The sequence below is a fragment of the Diadema antillarum genome, unplaced genomic scaffold (assembly GCF_040938485.1).
Source record: "Diadema antillarum isolate AM-2024a unplaced genomic scaffold, OU_Dant_1.0 scf00000075, whole genome shotgun sequence".
Classification (NCBI taxonomy): domain Eukaryota; kingdom Metazoa; phylum Echinodermata; class Echinoidea; order Diadematoida; family Diadematidae; genus Diadema; species Diadema antillarum.
In genome coordinates, this window is record NW_027270964.1 from 5,102,149 (window position 1) to 5,128,197 (window position 26,049).

At 38.1% G+C, this 26,049-nt stretch overlaps 1 protein-coding gene across 1 annotated transcript in view; it reads left to right on the forward strand.

Annotated features, from left to right (window-relative positions):
• Positions 1-26,049, forward strand: part of LOC139717457 (receptor-type tyrosine-protein phosphatase delta-like) — a 143,630-nt gene that overhangs the window by 88,658 nt on the left and 28,923 nt on the right. Inside the window, exons 23-25 of the mRNA XM_071628963.1 lie at positions 12,478-12,584; positions 22,290-22,494; positions 24,994-25,090. Of these exons, the coding sequence (XP_071485064.1) occupies positions 12,478-12,584; positions 22,290-22,494; positions 24,994-25,090 (409 nt within the window). The remainder of the gene's footprint in view (positions 1-12,477; positions 12,585-22,289; positions 22,495-24,993; positions 25,091-26,049) is intronic.

Sequence of the window (26,049 nt, forward strand, 5' to 3'; positions counted from 1 at the left end):
TTTTTTTTTGTTTCCAAGTAAAAATCGTGTCACATGGGGGTCATTGGCAGCCATCTTGGATTTGCAAGGGAAATCATTAATTTCTTTAACTTTTGAACTTTCCAACATACAAGGACAAATAAATAATTTCTCCAAGGTAAATGAGGAATCGATTTAGCTGGTTATTTACATGATTAAAACAAGTATGATACATGAAAAATCCAAACATGCGAAAAAAAGTGTCGTTTACTCTAGAAATTGCCCAAATAGTCCATATACATACATGACAATTATATACCTCATATGATCGACTAACCACTAAAGTCTTAATAGTCTTGTAGAAATGGGGGATCCTCATGCACCCTCATTTTTTGTATCCCTTAGGGTGTCTATGTGATGATTTTCTTTTTTGTTTCCAAGTGAAAATCGTGTGTGTGGGGGGGGGAAGACATTGGCGGCCATTTTTGATTTGAGAGAAGAATCAGTAAATTCTGTAACTTTTGAACTTCACAACATACAGGGATATTATATAACATTTCTTCAGGGTAACTGTGTCATGAGAAATCGATTGAGATGGTTAAAATGCAAAAATTAAGTGTCATTTACACTGTAGAGTACCCAAAATCCGTATACATACATGACAAACTACTTCACAAAAGTGACTTAGCACTTTGTGTTTAGACCATATAGCTCAAATATGGTGTTTTGTATAAAAAAAGCATGCATCATGCAACTCCAAGCATTATGACGCCTCATTTGTTGAAATCAAATGAAAAATGTAAGTAAGATGGCAATTCATATGCAGATTCAATTCAATTCAATTCAAACTTTATTTCATTTTTTCGAAAAGAAGAACATAAACATTTCACTTTCTTTGATAAAAGAGAATAAGGTTACATATAATCAAAACAAAGGAAAATTGAGAAAACACAATTGTCAAACCGTGAGATAACAAATATGTTGCAATGAAAATTGACTGAAGTGATATAGACGATATAACATTACACAAAATATCGAAAACTGAGGGACCCACTAAAAGACAAACAGACACACACACATACACAGGCGAATGAACATTAAACGAGACCGGGACGACAATACTTATAAAGGAGGACTAAAATACAAGACAGAACGAGACAAGGCTGACATAATAGAAGGACAATACAACGGACAGAAAGGCAAAACAAATCCAGCGATCCTCGACAGAACTATATCGAAAAAATAATGAGATGCGTGAAAAGGATACGGAAATATGGGAAAATAGAAAGATAAGATGCGGAAGTAATACAAATAGAATCGAATTTACTCTGTACGTGTCACGGGACAACAAGGACGAGAAAAATGCTTGACAGTGTATTATTGGGAATCGGAATTCTTCGGAAAGAAATTAAAAGATACACCTAAAAAAGCAGATCAAAAGAGGTGAACAAACAAATTTTGATCACAACATGTGAAAGTGACTAATCGACAAAATTCAAACCTAAAATGTAATTGAACACTTTTTGTGCCATGCATCTTCTATTTCATTTAATTTTATATTTGAAGAGTTTTAGTAATGGTATTTTCATAAAAGAAATCACTGTGCCAAAATGCTCTGTCGGTTTCACCAATTTAGGTGCCGGAATGTTATCATTAAAACGTATTTAAGATTAACACTGATTAAGTTAACAATGGTTCATTCAAACGTATTTGTTTAAAGCCTTCCTGTTTGAAAATAAACATATGAACTTCACTTGACAGCCAGAAATCCACTCGCTCTCTCTCTCCCTCTCTCTCCCCCTCTCTCTCTCTCTCTCTCTCTCTATATATATATATATATATATATATATATATATATATATATATGTATAAAGTATGGAATTAACGTATATCGAAAAAAGTAACACAATATGACTTTACTTTGTCTAAAGTATTCTGAATTCTCATCCTGTGCAATCATACAAACCACAGATGTGGTAAGTGATATGTTAGCTTTTGGTTTTACACTTCTGTAATTTCCAGTCATCATCAAAACGATCATTGTAATCGATGTCTGGCTCCTCCTCTTCATTCTCCTCCATCTACGCAGTAACTTTGTGAAGCAAGTCAATGAGGGAAGTGGGAAGGATAGGGCCGCTTGATCACATCGGATCCATGATACCGAAGGCTGTCTTCTGCCACCTTTGTCCAGGATCAAAGAGGTAGCGCACCAGAAGATTGGCTAGTCAGATCGCTTGAAGATGGCAAGGTGGTACACGTGGTTCAGACATTGAAAGTGTGAAATAAGGTTGCCTCTGCCAGGTGGGAGCAAGGAGAAATCCATCTTGATTTGGTCATCTGTTTCAGCATGATGCTGCGAACGCCATTATAATAGACTTCTCCCTGGCCTTGCTGTACATTTTGGGCAGGTGAATGCTTCAATGTCATCTGTCACCTCTGGCTCCACAGACCACCCACCACCAAGATTTATGAGGAAAAAACACTCAACTTGGCATACTGTAAAGTCATATTCTAAGATTTCAGTAGTGTTTATTATAATACAATACTGAGCAACTTATCAGATTTCAGTATACTTCTGAAATCATGATATCAAACAACTCTCACCTGAATGCTATGTGGCATGTGGGGTGGCTTTGTAGATTCTTTAGGGGTCCAACTTTTCCCAACCTATGAAGGCACTTTAATTGTTACATCTTCCCCGGTAAACACATACAGTCCAAGTATTTTGGTACAGTAATGAGCTCCCGTTAACTCTATATGCAAGTTAATTGACATTCACAACCTGGCAATACGCGACAGTCCATCTATTAAGTAAGATACTACATTGTAGAATGGATTAAGCATGGACAAAGGGGATCAAGAAAATGTGTGTCTGGATTCCTCACCAAAGCTACCTTGTTTATACCCAAGCTTAGCAGCGCACTTGAGGTAGAGCACGACCGTCACGGTGGTGTCCGTCTCCTTATACTGGTTAGACAGTCGCTCATGGATATCGCACTATTGTCTCCTGGAACACATCATTGTGTAAACAAAAGGAATGTAACAGAAATCACATTCTCTGAAGCTTAAGTGATTCCTATTACATTCTTTTTGTTCACTCAATTATTCATCCCACGAGACAATAAGCTTTATCCATGAGCTGCTGTAACCAGGAGAAGGACACCAGGGTAGCGCTCTGCCTCGAGTATTCCACTATTAAGGTTGGGTACAAAGCAGCTGTGGTAAGGACACCAGACACAGACATTTTCTTGATCTTCTTGCACCATGCTTACTCCGTCACCCTCACCATCTTCCTTGATAAATGGACTGTCGAGCATTGCCAGATTGTGGTAAGTGTGAATGATGGTGAACTGGCATACAGAATCAAAGAGAGCTGGCTACTGTACCACAATACTTGAACTACATGTGTTTACAGGGGAAGATGTAACAAGTGCCTCCAAGAGTAGGGGCAAAGTCGGACCCCTAAAGAATCTACAAAGCCACCCTATGTATCAAACAGCATTCAAGTGAGAGTATTCTGATATTATAATTTCACCAATATTTTACTGAAATGTGGTAAATTGTTCAATATTATACAAAAAATGCACAGGATAGAGTGCGTTAGTGTAGGCGTATAGTGCACTCGAGGGTATTTACAATTGTGAAACATGCACAAGGCGAAGCCGAGTGCATGTTGCACTACATTGTAAATACCCGAGAGTGAGCTATACGCCTCCACTAACGCCACGAAATAATCCTGTGCATCATTTGTTTTATAATATGGGTCGAAAATTCGAAAACTAACAGAATTTTTCAGCGTTTTTCACGTACCTTTGTGGGTCAAGACGTCCGAAGATGTTCGTCCCAAACATTTACGCACGTCGCACTCGGAACTCCCACACATATAAGTATGATGGGGGGTTGGGTTTCCGGACACTTAAGTTCCCGCATGAAAACTTACTTATTTTACATAGAATATGCACCCTTTACCTTAAAGACTTGATATAGACTTCTCATATCGGCCTACTAGACAACATACTCTGAAAACGGCGTGAGAATTAACCTGCTAAATCGTTGGATTTGCCCTTCAAAGTGACTCCATGTACGCGTCCGGTCCCACAACGCTTGGTCTACTGTACACTGTACGTATGATACGTACGTGTACGCCATACACGTACATGTTATGCACAAGGGAAGAAAGGCCGGCCGGCCGGCAGCCCGAACTAGAAGTTGTTTACAGGATTGACAGCGCGTGCGTATGCATGCAATTCAAAGGAGCCGCCGCGCGCACAGACGATCGGCAATAGGATTTAACACGCAGTGCAATGGGACTGAGTAACCAAAGCGCATGTGACTCATTTCAGCGCTTCCTATTGGCTACATTCTTGAACCCATTTTATAATACATACTAATGAACACTGCTGAAATCTTAGAACATGACTTTAAAATGTGCCAATGTTTTATGTCCCCCAAATAAATCTTGGTGATGGATGGTCTGTAGAGCCAGTAAGAGGTGACAGAAGACATTGGAGCATTCACATGCCTAATGTGTGACCATAAGAGCCGGAGAAGTCTATTTACAGCAGCATCATCCAAAGCAGATGATGGGAGAGGGCGAACAAATGACGACAAACTCCAATGTGGATTTCTTCATGCTCATATACACCTTGCAGAGACAACCTTATCCCACACATTAAATGTGTGACCCATCGCCTTGCCATCTTGAAGAGAGCTGACCATCCAATCTTCTGATGCTCTGTATAATGACCCATTTGAACCTGGACAAGGATGGCAGAAGATAGCCTTTGTTATGATGGAGCCAGTGTGGTCAAGTGGCCCTATCTTTCCGACTTCCCTCATTGACTTGCTTCAGAAAATTACTAAGGAGATGAAGGAGGACGAAGAAGAGGAGCCGGACATTGATTACAATGATCGTTTTGATGATGACTAGACATTAAAGAAGTGTGAAATGGAAAGCTGATATATCGCATAGCCGCTTCTGTGTTTGTACAGTTACACAGAATGACAATTCAGAATACTTTTAGAAAAGTGAAGTCATATTGTGTTACTTTATTTTAATGCCTCCGCCACGAAGTGGTGCCAGAGGCATTATTTCAATATACGTTAATTCCGTATACTTCATGAAAAGCATATACACACGTCAGAGATGTTATAATAATATGTAATAATAATATATATATATATTATAATAATATATAATAATAATAATAATATATATATAATAATAATAATAATAATAATAATATATATATATATATATATATATATATATATATAATAATAATAATATAATAATATATAATATATAATTAGAGATGATGACTGGCGGCGGAGGGAACATATTTGAAATGCTATTAAGGAAGGTTATAAGTGCGGTGCGGTCCTAGGCCTTAATTCTGTCATTTATTACGTGAACATGTTTTCCCATGGGAGAACATTACAAGAATGTTCGCCCATGGGCAAACATAACGAATGTACCTCCATCACGTGACTGTGTTCAGGAAAACACTAATCGGTGGAAACATTTTGGCATCTAAATTTTTCAAATCGGCTCAACATTTTGGCACAGTGATTGTTTCCTTGAAAATATCCCAACTCAAACTCTTTTTAAATACAAAATGAAACGAAATTGAACGCGCAAAGACTGTTACATTTCAGTTCAAGTTTTATCTTTGTCCATTAGTCACTTTCACATGCTGTGATCAACATTATTATCATGTGTCACCTCCTTTGACCACTTATTTCAAGGGTATTTGCATATGAATTACCATAGTGCTTACATTCTTATTCGATTTCACCAAGTGAGGGGTGACAATGCTTGAAATTAATTTTTTCTTCAGATTCTATTTTTGATACCAAACAAAAAAGGCCTATTTGGGCAATGATTTAAAGACAAAGTTGTTAGTCACTTTTTTGAGGTATGCAATTTGCCATGTATGTAGCATGAAATATTTGGGCCATTTCCAGAGTAACAGCACTTAATTTTTCATTTTTTTGACATTTCTTGTATCAAACTTGCTTTCATCATGTAAATGACAATCTCAATTGATTCCTCATGCTGTGTTCCGTCTGAAGAAATGTTTTATTTGTCCCGGTATGTTGTGTATAGTTCAAAAGTTGAACTATTTGGGTACTTTTTGGTGTAACCGATACAGAATTTTTCATATTTTGGACTTTCCTTGTATCAGACGTTTTTTAATGGTGTAAATAACCATCTCAATCGATTCCTCATGTCACATTTACCCTGAAGAAATGTTTTATTTTTCCTTGTATGTTTGAAAGTTCAAAAGTTATAGAAATTAATGATTTTCCTTGCAAATCCAAGATGGCCGCCAATGACTCCCATGTGACACGATTTTACTTGGAAACAAATAAAAAATCATGAAATAGACACCCTAAGGGATAGAAAAAGAAGGGTGCATGGGACCCCCCTCCCCCTATTTCTACCAGACTGTTAAGAAAAAGTGGTTAGTTACTCTTAGAAGGTATGAGATTGTCATTTACATGTATATGGACAACTTTGGAATATTTCTAGAGTAAACGACACTGGTTTTCCTCGCATTTTTGGACTTGTCTTGTATGGAACTTGCTTTAATCATATAAATAACTATCTCAAACTATTCCTCATGCCGTATCAACTCTGAACTACTGTTTTATTTGTCCCTGTTTGTTGTGTAATTCAAAAGTTAAACTATTTTGGTATTTTTAGGTGAAAATGACACCAAAATTTGAATATTTTTAGGCTTTTCTTGTTTCAAACTTGCTTTTATCATGTAAATAACCATTGCAATCGATTCCTCGTGTCACGTTTACCCTGAAGAAATGCTTTATTTATAATTTTATGCTGTGTAGTTCAAAAGTCATGGAAAATAATGATTTTCCCTGAAAATCCAAGATGGCTGCCAAGATGGCCGCCAATGACCCCCATGGGACACGATTTTTTCTTGGGAACAAAAAAATTCACTAACTAGACACCCTAAAGGTTACAAAAAAGTAAGTTAAAAAATTGTGTTCGGGGGGTGCATGGGGACCCCCCATTCCTACCAGACTATAGTGTTTATCCACGTTTGCGTACGCAAGGTTGTACATGCTGCATGATATCGTGTACAGAGGTATTGAGTTTTCAAAGAAAATTTTGGTATGTATTATGCTCTGTATAGTAGATGAATGCTCATCTTTTTGAGATTATGACGCTTTCTTCCTAGAGCGCTACCAGACAATGAATTTGCATTCTTTTGTTTTATATTTAACCTCTTTGTATCTCAATTTAACGTAATATGCCAGAAATTTCCTCCGCTATGAATTGCATTTGATGTGCGGCATAAAGATACGGCATAAAGAAGTGAAGTATGCTGGGATAAATGGCCGGAGAGTTAGGGTCGCTTAATTTCTGAAAGTTTTTCATCGGGAGTTTGTTTATGACATTCATTTCTGGAAAAAATAGTGACGATATTTTTTATCATTTTGTTCCATTCTATCTCTCTTCATTAGACAGGATGATATCACCGATAGGATGAATATTAGTGGGAGGGGTCGTCCGGATGGGTGTTTCGAGACTTAGGAAGGGAAATGGTTCAATACCCGAACCTAACTCCCCAATTCCAGCAAGGAATTTCTGCCTGCCCAATGCAGAGCCCCATTTCCTGTACCATCTCTGGACATTGTCAATGAAGAGGTCTATTTTGGGCTGCCAACGATAGCCCACATCATTAACAATTTCCGAGTACATGGTTATTCATGTATTCGTGACTAAAACCTGGCAGCAATTTAACCAAAAGTATTCATCTTTTATTTTTCATTCTGTGACACTGTGGCAGGAAACCAACATAACCCAGTTTCTAACCGCACAAAAAAGGACACGAAAAGAACTCTTTGTTATAACATTGGACAGTGTGATAAGTAGTCTAAAATCACTCATTTTAGGATTCCACAGTAAAATATAGAATGCAGCGGCAATGTCATGTCAAACAATAATATCTCAACATAGAAAGACGATCCAAGTTCTGTGAAGCTTCAACATTTGCAGAGCATATAGCGCAGTTTAACCTTCAGGGAAATGTACATTGCTGGAGAGAGGAACATTTGGCAGAGTCAAACAGGAGCTCTAAGAGAAATGAATGTTTTTGTAGCGTCCGAAAATGAAATCCACTCAAATGTTTGTCATCTTTTTTATTGAAATGTCTCTACGGAGCGGCAAATACAAATTATGGTGGAATGCCTTTGTACTCAGCGGAAATCCTAAAATATTTAAATAATCTGTGATTGATTTTAATTTTGAATCATACGCCACAGTCACTTTGCGAATATCGATTTACGTCTTGTTTGAAAAAAAAAAAAGATGAAAGCAATGCAGATTTCTACGGAAAAGGCGTGTATAGATACCGGTTGCCCCACATAGCAATACTTAACATGCTTAACTTGCGATCTCTTCCACAGATCGTGGTAAAAAATCGAAAATCGAAATCTTTTCTGGTATACATTTACATCTTCACTTGTGTGTACGATCATATATTGAACAATGAGCTCACTTTGAAATGACATATGACCAAATGGATAAGTTAGTTTAAGTATGTATTTAAAGATTTTTTTTCATGAAGATATTTCGAAAGAAAACGTATTGAATATTTTCTTTTTGTCAAAGGAAATATGCATATTCGAGCTAAAACGCTTTTACAGTAGGTTCAGAAAATACAGCCTTCTAACCACACGCTAATGACAGTGTTCATAGATTTAGCCATCGACGTAAATAACGCTGCCTCCCTTCTGCATCTCTTTGAATTGCTTAAGTTTTAAAAGATTTGTTGATAGTTAGAATAACAGTGATTGCTTTGGTATACTTTATTAGCTCTCCTCCACACGGCGCGGTGCACATAGCTTTATTAAATCATGTTATTTCATTGGTCCTTGAATCAAACCCACACTTTCTCTGTACTTTACCCCAATCCCTTGGGAGCATTCTAAGCCGGACATAATAATTGTTTACTATGCTCACTGATCGAAAAGTAAAAATCATCACTAATTGTGCCTATGTCTTTTTAATGTTGATTGTCTCGAAAAAAGTGACGCTGAACCAAATCTGTATAACCTCTATCCCCGGCAAGCTTTCTCTTTCTTTCTCTCTCTCTCTTTTCACCCTAAATCACTTTTATTTTTGAAAACAATGTTTACAGGATTAGCTTTAACGGTGTTTTAACAGTGACAATATGTTTTGATGTGTTTGGAATCTCATACATCCTTTCCTTTGGAGGGAACATACCTGAATCCCCACGTAGGCCCTGGTTGATTCCAGGAAATATATGTTTAGACGAGATATGATTTGTGACATTTGCTCTTATAGTAATTGAAAGTCACTGTCTATAGGTAAAGGACGCAAATGTCAAAATTCAATGGAAAATTGATTACCGATTTATTGCACTGTAATTTTGTTTGCGCTTCCCCGTGAATTCACTCAAGGTTTTCCGCATGACAATATGTTATACCAACGCAGGGATGTCGCCGATATGTGTCGAATGGTATCCGGATGTGACAATACACATTCTGTTTCCTATTCAAGGAACGCGGAATTATTTTAAGCGTGTGTGTGTGGGGGGGGGGGGGGGGGACTGAGTGCTCTGCATCCCCTTCCCCATGGAGGCGAAGGGTAGGGGCGATGTCATAGGAGCAATGATCCCCCCCCCCCCTTCGGTCGGAACCCTCGGAAAGTCACGTTTTTGTATGTGTGCGTGCTTGTGTGTGTTTGCGTTTCAATTTTTTTTTTTTATAGTTTCTCGATTTGTTTTAAGAGTCGATGGAGGGGGGGGGGGGGGTACTGCAGCTCTCCAAGCCCCCTCCCTCGGTTTCATGACCCCCTTGTGTATATCATGTTCATGAATAGTTAATTGGTGATTTTGACATTCTTACACATCGGTATTACATCATGACGGAAGTATGAGAAATGACTTAGGAAAACGCTGTTTCGTCTCCTTGTTCATGATTCATTAGTTCGTATTCATTCAGGAAAAAAACATATTTCCGTGCCTTTCAGAAAGAAAATGAAATACAAGATGATAGTATGACGTACTTTATGATGACTATTTAGTAACAACAGAGACAATCATAAAAAGTCTAAAGGTATCTACTTGGTTCCTCAGACTGAACCACTTTCACTTTTAGTTGTCTTTTTTTAAGATCGTTTTTGTCACTTAAAACAGAATTTGGACTTTTTTAACTGGAGTGATACAGTGTTTGTTACCTATACCACAGGCAAAATAATCGATACCAGGGAGGTGAGGGAAAAAAACCCCTGTCGCAACTAATACTCTTAATATAAATCTACTTGTCTTGTGATTATCCGTATAAAAGATTTGTTTTATCAAACATCGCAGTTATGGAATGATTACATGCGATGACTTCAAAGCGTTTTAGCGAATGTATGGTTTTTTGGCTCGTGTTTTTCCTTTCGTTTGGTGATCTAACTGTTAGCCTCCCCGTTTTCGATCTCCTGTGCTCCCTTCCTACCTTCACAACACAAGGAGCTGTTCCTATTTTCCTTATTATTTCAGTGTTGCAGTCCGCACAGTTCTTGTAGGCTCTCAACACCGGATATTAAATAAGCCAAAGTATAATCACGTTTGCGTGAAGGAGTCTGCGCACTCCGCTGCCAGTGACTCGTGGACTTATAAACTCATCAACACCCGCGTTCCGCTCAGTAGTTCACTGTGTCTGCCTGCGTGCGCGTGCCTACCCTTCCCTCCCTCCAACGGCTAAACTTACACTGAACGTGACATATCATTCTTGCTGGATTTATACATCATTGGACTTTCACTGTTCTGACGGATTTTTTCAGCCTCGCTTTGTTTTGATTTCGTTGCATTTACAACATATCAATTCAGTGGTCTGATTACAGGGTAAGTGAAGCAAATACCAGTGCAAGGATTTATGACGATGCGTTGGTTAGCAATATACAAGGAATGATTTTCAGTTTGTTCTAGAGATAAACGATATTAAATTCTGCTTGTTTCCAGCAACAAGTGTGTTTAATATGATTTATCACTGCATCACTTAATGAGTATCTGTGTAACTTTTTGAGGGGATAGTCACTGATTATAACGATAGATTGGACTATGTATAGAAATTGGCTACTTCTTGTAGCATATTTCGAGGAAATGATTCTAATTAGATATGGATATCAGATTTCAGAATTGCTGAGGTGTATACATGATTATTATTAACCACCTCCATCATTTCTGACGATCTAAACCTTGCAATTATCTTTATCTAACGACCAAAATGTTCAATACAGACCGTCAATGATATCGACATGTGATAGTGCAATCCCGCTGTTTATATGAATAGACTTCACAATCTACGTGTCTTATACGAGGAAACCAATCAGTAACCGACCCAACCCGTTAATTTGCTAATTGTCCGGACCTATCTAACTCTCCCTTGGCGGTCCAAGGCCACTTGGGCCCAAGGACCTTTGATGCTAATTAGCAAGTATTGTTGAGAACAAACGGTGACTAATTAATACCTTTCATTTCAGAATATGACACATCATAGCATTAACGATCGCGATGCGCCGTTCCAGAGTGTTTATGATAAGCCTATTAATGTGTATCGCTCGTAACCATTGTAAAAGAACTTAGGGACATCAGTGAAAATGCTGTTAACATCAGTCAGTGATTCTTTGCTTGAAAGCGGTTAGACCGTCATATGGGTATCGAGGAACATACCTCTTACTTCAAAAAGTTCCAACTCGCCAATTATACTTTGAGCATGATATCATGGTTTGGCGGGTTTTTGCATTCATTTTGACTCGCTTCCAAGGGCCTTGAACGCCAGTTATGACTATGCTTATAAAACAATACTAAGACGTGTGCCAAAGGAAGGCGTATTTGGACTGTATTATTGGACTGTATTCTGGTATTTTTCAGATCACGAAAGCCAATGAGCAGACGGATGTTCATATCATATACAAACATATATAAACTCCGCACACACACACGCACACACACGCACACACACACACACACACAAACTTACACATACACAAACATACATTTACATTGTACATATACATTATACACATATATGCATTATGCATGTACATACATTTACCTAAATACACATACTAGTATACACATACCACACATTCATATACACGCATATATATATATATATATGTATATATATATATATATGAACATATACATTATAATGTTTTGTGTCTGGGTGAGACACAATTCTTTTGGAATATTTGCTTCCGTTCAACCCCATGTGATATTCTTTTTCTGCCGAATGGCTACTTTGTACGCAAGGGGAAAATAAACTTCACTCATCGTATTTACTTCCGCTTTGCATTAACATGTGATCTTACTTGAATATGCTGATTTCTGCGCAAGCTATACAATTTTTCATCAAATTTTCTGTAGGGGCCTTTTTTTATCAAGTCTGAGTCTGTAAGAGTCTGGATATTTTAACTGTCTGCTATACAGATATTGTAATCCGTTTGTTTCATTCTCTTTTATCTGCATGTAGTGCCTGGACCTGTAACTCAAGTCCGCGTTTTGAATCGAACTTTGACCTCTATAGAGCTGATCTGGGGCGCGCCAAAATCACTGAATGGTCGTCTGGAAGGATACACAGTAAGTTATTATTGCTCCATCACAATAGCCTGACTAACACCGTGAACATAAACCATCTTTTTATGTGTGTATACATGTGTGTGTATGTGTGTGTGTGTGTGAATTTCTGTTTGTAAGTCTGTTTCATTGACATCGATCCCATTCGAGAATTATATAGCAAATATGTGTGGAAGTGAGGCACACTACTATCTGTACGTAACTCTCTGCGTTTCTCTACCCCCCCCCCCCTCACTCTCTCTGTCTTCGAGCTCATCCGTTCTCCCCTAATAACATTCATATTGATGATTTGGTATGATTTACACGTAAGTGTGCTGCAGATGAAGCAAAGCGCGTTTAATGTGTCACGTGACACTGGTGTCTCATTGCTATCACGTGTCTAAACAGCGATTAGCCCCACGGCGCCACGAGGCAGCTGTGGTAATTTGTGCGCCCGTCTTCACGGCGTGTGAGACATGGCGGGGTAACGAATCCTGGTATTAACCCTGTGCGCCGGGATAGTAAGAGTGTAATGGAAGCCCTCTCTGAACAGAGCCGGCTTTCATCAAGCTGAAGCTCACAATAAGAATGCGAGAACTATTCCTGCCTCTATGACGAGGATTCTTCAAAAACAATTTGCGTTTATGTGATATATGTGCCTAGCTTCGCCGTAAGTAACATGGGAAATGAAATCATTTGGATATTCTTTGATATTTTCTCGCAAGAAATACTCACTTTGCATCACCTTTTAGAGCAACTCAAACTATGAATAGATTAGTCATCGAGAATATAGTTTTTTTTTATTGGTTTATTCTTTCTGCACTACACTTTTCTTTGAGATGATATGAGCGTGTTCTTTCTTATTTTTTATAAAGCAAAGGTATTGCAAAGTTACCCGGTACCTGCATGGTAGTAAGTGGTACTACTTTGAAAAACCTTCTAGATCATTCGTTCTTGTCCCAGTGTATATTATGTAGTGTCCATCTCTTGAATTCTGTATCAGTCATAGCTTGTGGTATAAGGGAATCGTCTGCAGCATATACTTAAAGCAGGATTTTTACATTCATATTACATTGTACATTAAGGCCAAATATAAGGATTTTGAACCTATCCGTCTTCTGATACAAACTATTATATAAATGCGCAGATACAGCGGTAAGCCCAATTGTGCATGTTGATACGAGAATGAATTTTCTTCTTTGTCACACGCCCATTACCTAGCTCCCTATGGTTATAACGTCTCACAATCCCATCACTCTAATGCAGTTTGCCTGCATGGTGAATGCATATTTTCATTAAGTATCTTTACATGCTGCTTTGCATGTCCTTTTTTTTTTCTATTCGTCATTCCAGCCGAGTGCGATTCATCACGACATGATCAGCACGTGTTTCACATCTCCAACGCGTATCTACAGAGACATACTCATATAATCATTATGATATGTTCGCATAGTATTGTATTCTTGTCGTCGTTGTAAAGGGGCATTTCCAAGCCAAAGGGGTACATTTCAGGATGTCAGGTTATTCCCTGTTTCCAGTGCGAATTACCCCGCAAGACAATGATCTTTGAGAACACTTTAATAGGAGATAATTTTTGCCCCAAAATGCTTCAAACAAGCAATATGTTGTAATTAATGCTAAAATGAACATTTTGGGGTGAACGTACGTTACATGGACCAACAAAAAAATGCAACAGTTTTGTCAGTCCACGTAACGTACGTTCACCCCGTCTGAAATGATATAAAACACGGTGTTAAATGGATTATAAAGGCTGTAATTATCTTTTTCTATCCTATATAAAGCAATTCAGTTGCAAAACAAAAACAAAAAAGAAATCAATGATCATTTGGCCTTCATATTTGTGTTAGTACATAGATGTCAGTCCAGCGGAACATATATGTTGACCCAAACATTTTCATATGCGCACGAATAATATATTGCTTTTTTTAAGCAAGTTTTGGGTAAAGTTATCTCTCATTAAAGGATTCTCAAAGATCATGTTGTAGCCTCACCATAGGAATGCATTAGTGTGGGGCTTAGGGAAGCAGAACAAAGAAGAATGCATCCTTAAATTCGACATTGGTGAACTTGTTAAGTAAGTGGTATTGTAATGCATTGCTACATTTCTGAAATATGTGAGCCTCTATGCCATCATCCTTCTTCAGTGTAATTTGCTTTGGGTTTTTCACAGTGTTGTTTTCTCCGATCAAGAACCACAATAAATTCCACAAATCTATACATGGGGCTGTCAATTTATTTAATCGCGTGTACCAATAGAACCCGCGGTAACAATATCATTTCAATTTTTCAGTTTCAATTTACTTCCATATTTCTCATGAAAAAAAAAGACAAAAATACGTAGAGAATACCAAAGTTTTACTTATCTTGTTATTACATATTGGGTTTCTTTTCCTCCAATTTGGAATCGTGATCGACTCAGTGTATATCATCTATTCTTTTTTCGCGTTTGTTTTTATTACAAACCCCAAACACACTTACGAGATTTAAGAAAACATCCATATTTAAATAATTTGATATCTACATGTGCAATACTTTAATACGATTGGTATAATATGAGGGTGCTTATTACCTTTTTTCGTGGAATCAAAATCACAAGGAATAACAACGACTGATTATTGTCAAGAACATATACAATAGATCAGCAAGACACAGTGGTGAATCTGAAGGTGCATTGTTTCGTTTTTAATCATTGTTGACATTTGAGGCGATGGAGACCCCTAGAGCAAGACCAAGTGACGCGTATGACAAATCAGTTAGGAGCCTTAAGTTTCATGAATCCCTTAATCCCACTCACATTGTACCAATCGGTTGATACTCATAAGATTAAATGGGCTCTTCCACTCGCTTTTCCGAGGTTAATCAGACAAAACTTCTTTTTTTTTCAGCAGCTTGATACGATAAGTGTCATGTGGGAAAGAGGTATGGTGGTGTTTGCGCCTAATTGCCTTTGTTGGATGAATGTCGCCCCGGCTGAGAGCTGGCTAATTCTCACCTTGTGGCGTGCCTGAAGGTGAATTGTGAATCATAGTCATACGCGGGAACAAAAAGGAAGAAAAAAGAAATAAAAGCGGGAACATTGCATCTCTCGTATATACGGTGTAATTACCACGCTGGAGGGGATGTCTGTTTCAGTTTGGCCAGCCTCTCGTGTGTGCATCTTGCAGGCGCACGTTATATGATACCTCGGTGAGATGGACAATAGACTCTCTCAAATTTCGAACAGCTCTCACCTTTCTTTGAAAGGGAAGTTGGATGTGCATGCACCTACACATAAGTATGTGTCTGTGTGTGTATGCGTGATATGTTCATTATAATTATCGTTATTATTGTTAATATTATTATCATCATGATTCTGGTTATCAATATCATTATTATGATTATCATTATCATCACCATTATCATTGTCATTACCATCATTATCATCATATGAAAATTCTGATTTTTAAATCAGTATGTTAAGTAAGACGTTGATTAATCAGTTTATTTTGTTCGGAAGGAGATATATATGACATATATTACACCGCTTAATAAAGTTAGCAGAGAACAGTGGTGACTTTAGTGATGATGATGATGATCGGGATAATAAGTAACAGTACCACCTCCCTGGTACCACTGAATAATGAGGCTATCGAATTGTGATGATTTCTGTTCAGTGTATACATTAGATTATACACTGTACATAAGAAATATACGCGTTCTCAGTGCGTGCGTATGTATGTGTGTGTTTTGATAAAGATGTGAATGTCTTCGATCTACTACAGCATGATGCTGTTATTTTGTTATTGTGCCTCTCGATCGCTCCGCCCACACCGCCCACCAGTTGATATGATTCACCCGCCGTCATTCCGCGTAATAGCTCATCATCACATCGTCAATGGCCGTCGACACCCGCTTTGTTAGCAGGGCGCCACTGGTGGCGGGTTCGGTATTGGCTTCCAGGACTTGAGGCTTTTTAGCCATACTACGTCATTGTGACATTATGCCTTAAACATTAGTTCAGTTCAGTTCAATTTGATTTTATTTCTTCATTTTTTTATCAAAATTACACAAAATTCACGGTACATGTACTGTGCATTTTGAACAAAAATGTACATAATGAAATAATCAGGATAATCTTTAAAGTATCTGAACAAATCACTCTTCAATGAAATCAAAGAAATCAGCAATGGACTTATTTCCGGTTAGAGAGAGAAAGGAGAAAAATGCATGAGTCTGCTATCATAAGCACGTGCTTGATATTGATGGCCGTCTCAATAGAAAAAAAAAACAGTAAAAAAAATACAGAGAATTGAGAGAGTGGGGAAAGGGGAAAAATGACGCAACATTAGAGTGGGCAGAGCTTTTAGAGATCAAATTCTGATTCCCTTTCAGTACCTTAATACTGTGAGATAAGTAGGGAATTTTAATGAACTCACAAAACATCTTGATATGGCAAAGAGTAACCAGTGCATGCGAAAATGAGGAATACACATTTATCACTTATAAAGCCTCGGAAGTATAAGAACTGGGATCTCCTATGCGCCTCTTGGAATGATCGCAACAGGTGTGCAGGAAGATTTTCCCGTGGGAAACGTCTGATGCTATCTTTCCTTCTTTCTGTAAACACACCGTGCGAGAGGAAGTCCCGCCCATTCCCTCACTTTAACAAGGTAATGATGAATCAATGAGAAATTAAAGAGCACTCAAAGAGGTATACTAGGGAAGTCGTGTTATGGCGGTGTGCAAATTACCAACACGATATGGATGTAGTATGTTTTCATCTACTTTAGACGACTTTAAGTATTTTTGACAATATTTTGGGGGCTGTCAATTAAAGCTACAGGAACTGGAAATACTGATGATGTCATCTCTTTAAGACTCAAACGATATTTTACATATTTGTAGCACAATCTGTTTCCAGAACAACATATTGAACTGACGGACTAACTTATGATCAGCCCACCATAACATATAATATTTATTTGTTATGGTCTTCATTATATATTATATACTAAAAATCTGGTTGTAATTGACAGTGAAAGTTGCGATGTTTCTTTGAATATCGTCGAATCCTAATTCCATCTGTAGGTCCCTCTCATCAGCCCCTAACTGATGCCATCCTCCTCACGTCATCCACAGCCATCCCGTTGCCATCGTTACCGCTTCCCGCTCGCTTCGGGTTGTTGATACATTTACCATGAATCATAGAGTCAAGTGCGAGGACCATTAATCTCCACGTGGTTTAACAGTACCGCAGTGACACGTCGTTGTGCTGTGGTCTTGAGGAGAATCGGTCAATTAAGGTCATGGGAAGCATTTGATATCAAAGTTTACATCTACTTAGCACGCGTCTGATTCTCTCGATTACTGCATAATAATGACGAAGTTTCCATTTTGAGTTTGAATTTTATCTAATTTCTTTCTAAACTATCATCTCCGTTTGCATTTCAGGCAGCGAATTTTAGAACCTCATTAGATATTTAACGTTAAGGAGTTTAGTACGTCTGGAAATGTTCCGATTTCCCGCCTAATTCCGCATACGTCAATTACTCATCAGATCTGAGTATGCTTAATAGTCTGCATGGCGTTTTATCGAGAACATTCTCTCTCGAAAAATCAGTCTTGAGACTGAAATGACTATAAAAAAAGGGATGATAACTCAGATCGCCAAGATTAAGCTATTCGATGATTCTCAATAAACGGTTTAAATGACAGGATTACCTTACTGCTAAATTTTGTAAGATTCAGAAGAGAATGAGAAAGTTTAATTCATTTCAGTTTGTAGTGATGATTACAATAATGTGCCAATGATTTTATTTGAACCTTAATCATGATTCCAACCAATCCTGTTGAAAATAATAAAAAGTCGCTGTCATGTTAAATATGAAACTTTTATAATGATCGGCATAATCATTAGTTTACATTCACAGTTCTGGATGATAATTATCATTGGTATTGCACGTTTTACGTCTTGCGATCCAATTTTCTGCAAAGTTGTGTATTTGGCAATCTAATTATGTATCATAATATCCTGCGGCATTCTCTTTTTATTAGATTATTACATTCGGCAGCTGTCCAAAATGTATAAATATGCATGAGGTGCCATTGTATTGTTTGGAGTAGTCAATTCGCACGCAAATTTCAGATATTGTTTCACATTTATTGATTCTGTCGTAACGCTAAATATAAGTAATGTTTGAAACAATGGGACAGCGACTCTATGCAACAATCTGTCAATGTATTCAGTGGGAGGAAATAAAATATGGTTTGGAATTTATACTTCTCCCGAAAGATGCTACCCTAATGATATCTTTTGTTCCTTATTCAAATGTTGTTAACCCGACATTCAAAGTCGGGAAGTTGTGTCTATTCCTGTCAACCGCAGTTACTGTAGTTTTCTTCTTTAAAAAATGACACCAAAACAAAACAAGGCAAGACAAAACCAAACAAATCAAAATAAAACAAAACAAAAACGCATACTTCAAACGCTAACTTATATTTCATTTTATTTCATGTCGTGTCAGAAATGACAATACCAGGTATATATACTGCAGTCCCAAAAAGAAGAAATCACGTCGTATGATTGATTCCCAGCAGTAACAAAATTAGATAGAAAAAATAAATCGAATTAAACCGAACGGTATAAAATTTGGTATAAAAAGGGAATGATCAGAAAGTCATGACGACAGAACTGTCTGTCAGTCATGTGACATGGCTTCATCATAATGGGCACGTGAAACCACTTTGTTGGGTTGTGTGACCACATCATGGCATTCATTAGGCAATATTTGTCAATATCAAGTCAGTTCATGTCTGTACGTTGTGTCCGTTGTACCATCGATATTGTTGTTACTCATTAAGATTGCCTCTTTGGGTTACAATTTCCCTTTTATGGGCAAATATTTTACTGACGAGTTCTATACTGTCCAGCACGTCGCACAGAACGTCTTCAGCCAAAGTGCGCGCAAATACACTTGTGGTGATATATCTCTGACGGTGAATTTAATGTGCATTGATGTGTCGTGCCTTTGACAGATCAGCGTATTTCATATCGTCCTCAGACTTACAAATGTAAGATGTGAAAGTTGTGTCGAGCCTCTACCGATGACGGAGAGGCGCACAAAAATAAATAATCCATTCTCAAGCATGCTTATAAAGATTCCTGGCATTACAATCAGTGCGTTTGTGAGTCCGCTGGGGAAAATTGCAAAACTTAGTGACGCAAAAGTTTATGTATGATACCAGCTGCTTTCTGTTTTCCCTCCGTATATGATTGTCATCAAAATATTCCACATATATTCACTCACCAGAACAGCAAAGAATGAGAAGGGGACATTGTACTGAGAGAAGATAAGAAATAACAGAGATATGTAGACAAAGGTGATATAAGGGGATGAGGAGGTTGGGGGTTGGCGTGATTTCTTAGTTCATGAATGCTGCGGCTTGAGCATGTTGAGGTATACGACAACTGTGTTTTGCTGTTAAAATTTTCTATTTTGTGAAAAGATTCTATTCTATTTCTCTATTAAAGGAATCTCTACCGATATAAACTGTCAATTATCTCTTTTTCCCTTCACTTATCTTTTTTGTTTAAATTTCTAATTTAGTTGAGAGTTGCTTTCCCCCGAATGGAGCCAATGACTTAACCTTTGCCGTTTCCTTTCCTCCGCCCATTGTTGGCTTGAGTCTTTATGCTTCCAAATGAACGCGAGACGACTAAACATAGATTTAGCGGAAATTTAGCAGCAGGTGATGTGTGACAGAAGGAACAGGAAGGAGCGTTCCGATGAAGATATTGAGTCTTAACTGGACTACGTCATTTAGTGAATGCGGGGTTGGTTATAGGTGGCATAATATAACGTTTGGTAAATTACTGCAGCACAATTTAAACATTAATTTGGCATTGTCGGCAAAAAAGAACAACTATCCCTTACCGTAATATGTTCTTCATGTTAACACAAAATCAAGATATACGATCTCTGTCTTTAGACTTCCATCTTAAGGGATGTAGTTTACGATATTAGCTTGTGCATATTTTATCTCTGTCAAATCATCTATGCCTGTATTTGTGTTTTTAGAATGCTGATATTTGAATTCAATGGGCACTTGTATACATGTCGGTCCTTGCTGCCATTTATAGGGTCCTAAAGGTCTATGATAAATGATTCGCCCATCAAGATTTTCTGTCATGACGACGGGTTGCTCTTTAGGTTTAGATATATGTGTAATATTTGTTTTTATCATTGTCGTAATAAACATTTTGCAAAAACTTGTAATAAGATTGGCTCGCAATACAGCTTAGGCTTTGAGACTTTCTTGATAGCGGAAATGATTATTGTTATATGAACAGTAATACTGGTAGATTTTGGTTCGCGCAGTGTATTAGTTCCAATGCCTGTTGAGCCAGGCGCAATGTTTGCCTCATAGACCCGTGCGAATTAAAAGGTGATAAGCTGCGTCAGTGTCAAACCTATACGACATTATGGTCACCAGTGTACATGGTGTGTGTGATGAGATAAGGGCGTCGCTTAACACGTCTTTACCTTCTACTATCTTATACGACCATCCTTGTGTGATCAGGAAGAGTATGCTCATGTCTGGAAAAAAAAGTGAAACAAATATCTCTCTTCCCTTTTTTTCTCTCTGTTTCTTCTTTGAATAAGTCTTTGAGTAAAAACTAACGTGCATAAACAGTTCGTTTTCAGTGAGGCACACATGAAGGGAGTGACTCCATAATTGTTATGTTCCCCTTGCAGCGTAGTTCTGACAATTTTAAACATGTACCTTTTTTATTACAATTTGTATATTAACGCAGGGGTGTACAGTACTAGTATATTGATGCGTTTCTATCATTATGATGTTAAATGCGATTTTAGCATGAGCTATTGATTGTATTGTAGAAGCCTGATGATTTGCCTGAGATAATGTTGACAGCGAAAGCTCGGACCTATGTCCTTTATTGTCTGTTAATGATAAGCTGACAGGAAAAGAAAATGTCGTAAAATGTCAAGGGTGATGTGATATAGCATTAGCAGTCACCGTCTCCTGTTGGTGTTTATATTGCAATGACATATTTCCGGACATGTCGTGGTTTCTGATTGGGATCTCTAGCACAGCTTTGCATACCCTCTTTCTTGTTGATCGAACACCCTATCGTGTGATGTGTTATCTGAAATAACAAGCTACTTCATTCAGCGTTCAAGGTGCAGTTGGAATATGACGGGATAATGCAGTGTTACAGTTAGTCTTTTATTCCTTACTGGCCAAAAGGACTAGAGAATTATGCAGTCTAGGAATATGATGAACAACATTTACCAGTTTGTGAGGAATTTTATGGTTTGTATGAGCAAGCGAGAGGTAATGAAGACCAAGTCGAATCGTTATTGTGGCGAAAACCCAACTATTACAAAACTGTCGTTCATGAAATCGACTACATAAATATTTTGCGTATCAAGTTGTATATATGCGAGTCAGCCATGGCTTTGTTTCCGACCAATCACATACTTTAATGCACCAGGGCCCCCGGATATTGATAAATGTCTGTCATAATGTATCCAGTTATACATCACACCACGCATCATTTTATCCCATCTGAACTGTCATATCATATCCAGACCATAAAAGACCGCGGCCACGTCACAATACTGCCGTCCGATGACAATGAAACCTTTTACAAAGCTTGATTTATGAAGTGTCTCCCTCTTTCGTCTGCTCTGTTCTCCTGCGCAGATTTCGTACGCGCCACTCGTGAAATCGAATCACCATGGCAACCGGTCCACCAAGAGGCCTCTGATGGAGCTTCGGAAGTCCACGTCTTCTCACGCATTGATATCCGAACTAGAACCAGCCACTGAGTACATCTTCCGGATCTCTGCTAACAATCGTGTCGGAGACGGCATTGTGATTGTCCTCACTGAGTTCACCAAAGTACCGAGTGAGTACCTCTCTGCTGCTTCCCACGCCGCTTTCCACACTCCTTCGTTCTTAATCCGTTGGCTGACAATATACAGCATGTCCCCAACAAAATTACAATCGGATTTTCGCATTGATAACACCCAATATGATTAAACCGTCTAAATGTTACTTCAGAGTTTTAAAATATAACATCTTAGCTCTATTTTGCAGAAAACCCCATTCAATTTGGTTAAGCGGTCATAGAGAAATGTGGATTATTGTAAAGTAGGTAATGAGTCTGATTCTTTCAAGTTTAGCACTTGGATGCTCTTGGAACTGCAGACAGAACTTGGAGGGAAGAGATTCCTGACATGCTCTACAAAATTCCTCATTTTTCTTTGACCACTGACGCAAATCGAATTGGGCAAGATGTGGGCAATGAGTTATAGTTTCATACCCTGAAATTGTTTTTGGATTCATTCACTATTTTTAAAGTTATATTTGCGGGGGGTACCGTTGTATTTTTTTAGGGGGGACATACGGTATATTCGTCATTATCAAAGAAACAATCTGAAAATGGGTGTTCAAATCTGAACTGAATACTAATCGTTCCCAGCTATACTTTGTTAATGATGTGTGACACATTGTGGGAGCCGGGTGCCTTTGAATGTTTGTAGAGATAAGTGGCACCATGTAAATTCTGTTTCATCATCATCATTATCATCATCATTTTTTGCAATCTCGTCAAGGGGGGAGGGCATGCAGTAACTCCTTCAAACCTGAAAGCTGTTAAACGACAGGAAAAGAATAGAATGAGACGGTTATGGTTTGTTTTAGTTCTGTGATTTCATTATCTTTCTTTTTTTCTGATGGTAATCAAAAGATCGGCATGTCATATCGCTGCGCTTGGTTTATGGAAGATAAGAATATAGATTGGCATTTGCGGTACATAGTGGCATACTGCATTTTATTCATCCTTCCACTAATGTTTTTGCATAATTGAGTTCGTGTAATTGTTCGCCGGATCTCATTACAGAAAATGATTCAAGTCTTTTCTGGTAAAAAAAAAGGATAAGATATACTTTCAAAATAAATGTTTAAAATAGTAGGCGTAATGGGCCTTCATCATGTTGCAGTAGCACTAGACAATGCGGACAATAACGGAATGACAAATAGCTTCGCGTTCCTTAAAGACAGAAAACAAAACAATAAAGCTTAGTCAGCGTGTCTCATCAAAGCACTTTATGTTGCTGTGTTTATGGCTAACCCATTGTAATATCAAAGAAAAAATGACACAATGGATCATTGACTACACGCAAAATAGCTTTTACGCGGGAAAGTTAGGAGGGCTTAGTTCAGTGAAAGTAAGCATTCTCATGAATGTTGTGGAATCATCTATGGTAAGGAGGTTCTTGCAGCACTGTGCAGTTTGCCAAAGTTGTTTTGGCAGTGACTCTGGACCGTCTCAGCTGCCGTAAGACAATGCAAGTAAGCCAAGGTTATACCGACAGCCTCTCATCATGTGCGGACGGCTGTTTAGCCATTCTTAACAGATCAGGCCCACCACGAGTCCAAATAATTTTGTGTGTACACAAATGCTGTTATTAGACCCAATAATATACTTACAGTATTATATTTAAGGGAGTCTATCCATCCAAAAAGATTATTGGTTGTTTCATGATAAAGACTGTATACCCCTGTTAGATCTTTTCGCTCAACCAAATGTGCATTTCTTCTGATTCCAAAATTCACAACGGCTTGGGGCACACAAGCTTTAGTCCACGCCGGCCTCACCTTATGGAATGATCGACTTACTCTCAGTCTTAAAAGATTACCCTGCATCGGATACCTTTCAGAGAAGGCTAAAAACAAAATTGTTTAATGTCTCCTTTTGATTGCGCATGTCTCTGTTCTGTGTTCTTTCTTTGCATCTTATAACCTCTTCTCTTATTCTACTCTAGCTAGCGTCTAGAGCACCCCACAGAGTGGGTTTGACACATTATAAACATTCTCTATTTTTATTATTGTAAACTTGATTATGAATGCGTCATAAATGCTCTCAAATCATCTGAACATTGTATAGCGCTAAACGTCAGATTGACAAAGGCCTTTTTTTCTTACATTTTAATGTCTCATGAACATTTTGATGAGGTGGAGATGTGCAATTATGTCACACTTGATACGTCCCTAATTGATTTGTTGCTGCGTAGCGCTTACCATGAGACCTCGATATTGAAAGGCCTCAATTGTGAACCATCACATTATGCTTCCAGAGTTACCATGGCAACCAAACGTCTGCACTGAGAGGTTACATACGTTGGTTGGTAGATAGTTGAAACAATCAATCAATTATCGGAACCAGTCTTCGAATTCCTTCCCCCTATGTCTGTCGATTGTCTGGCGTTGACGTTGCGCTGGATCTGTGGATTAGGATATGTCTTATCTATCTGGCCTTCCGTTCTGCCTGGCTCGAGCAAGGCAGAGAGGTAAACTTGAAGGGTGTAATCTGTATTTCCTCTCATTTCCCTCTCTTTCGTAGTCCCAGTCGTTCCCAAGTCTCCTGGCGTCTCATCGAGGGTGACAGAAAACAACATGGTGACGATTCAGCTCGAGCCCATGAAGGAGGGCTTTGTCAGGTACGTCGACACTGACTTAATCCCATCGCCTCCCTCTGATTGATGAATTAACCTCCATGCACGTATTACACAACCGTTTAACCCATTCTCTCCGAGATCTCGGGTGTTCCCGTATTGTATTCGATGCATGATGCATTGATTCCTTGAACAACAGGTTAAGAGAATGTCAGGTCACCGAATGATTACTATTATCATTATTGTTGTTATTATTATTATTATTATTATTATTATTATTATTATTATTGTTATTATTATTATTATTATTATTATTATTATTATTATTATCATCATCATCATTTTGCATTGTGATGTGATTCTTTATCACAGAGTTGGCAACACATTGGTTGCACACGCGCACGCACACACACACACTTATGTTCAGCAGAAGGCACCTTAAAGGGAAGGTAAACCCAAAGAGCAATGTGGATTGAGTGAAAGCAGCAACATTAGTAGAACACATCAGTGAAAGTTTGAGGAAAATCGGACAATCGATGCAAAAGTTATGACTTTTTAAAGTTTTGGTGATGGAACCGCTGGATGAGGAGACTACTAGAGGAAATGACGTATGAGTGGACAACGATACAAAGAAAATATAAAGGAAATTCAACAAAAATTCACTTTTCTAGAATTATGAAAGAGCAGTGGACCAACCGCTTTCAGAAAGCAGGGGGAATAATTGCTACCCTCAACATATGTCAATATCAAGTTGATGGAATTTGTAATTTTCATGAAAAATGGATTTTTGTAGTATTTTCTTTATATTTTCTTGGTATTGTTGTCCACTCATACGTCATAGCCTCTAGTAGTCTCCTCATCCAGCGGTTCCAACACCAAAACTTTAAAAATTCATAACTTTTGCATCGATTGTCCGATTTTCTTCAAACTTTCACTGATGTGTTCTACTAATGTTGCTGCTTTCACTCAATCCACATTGTTCTTGGGGTTTATCATCCCTTTAA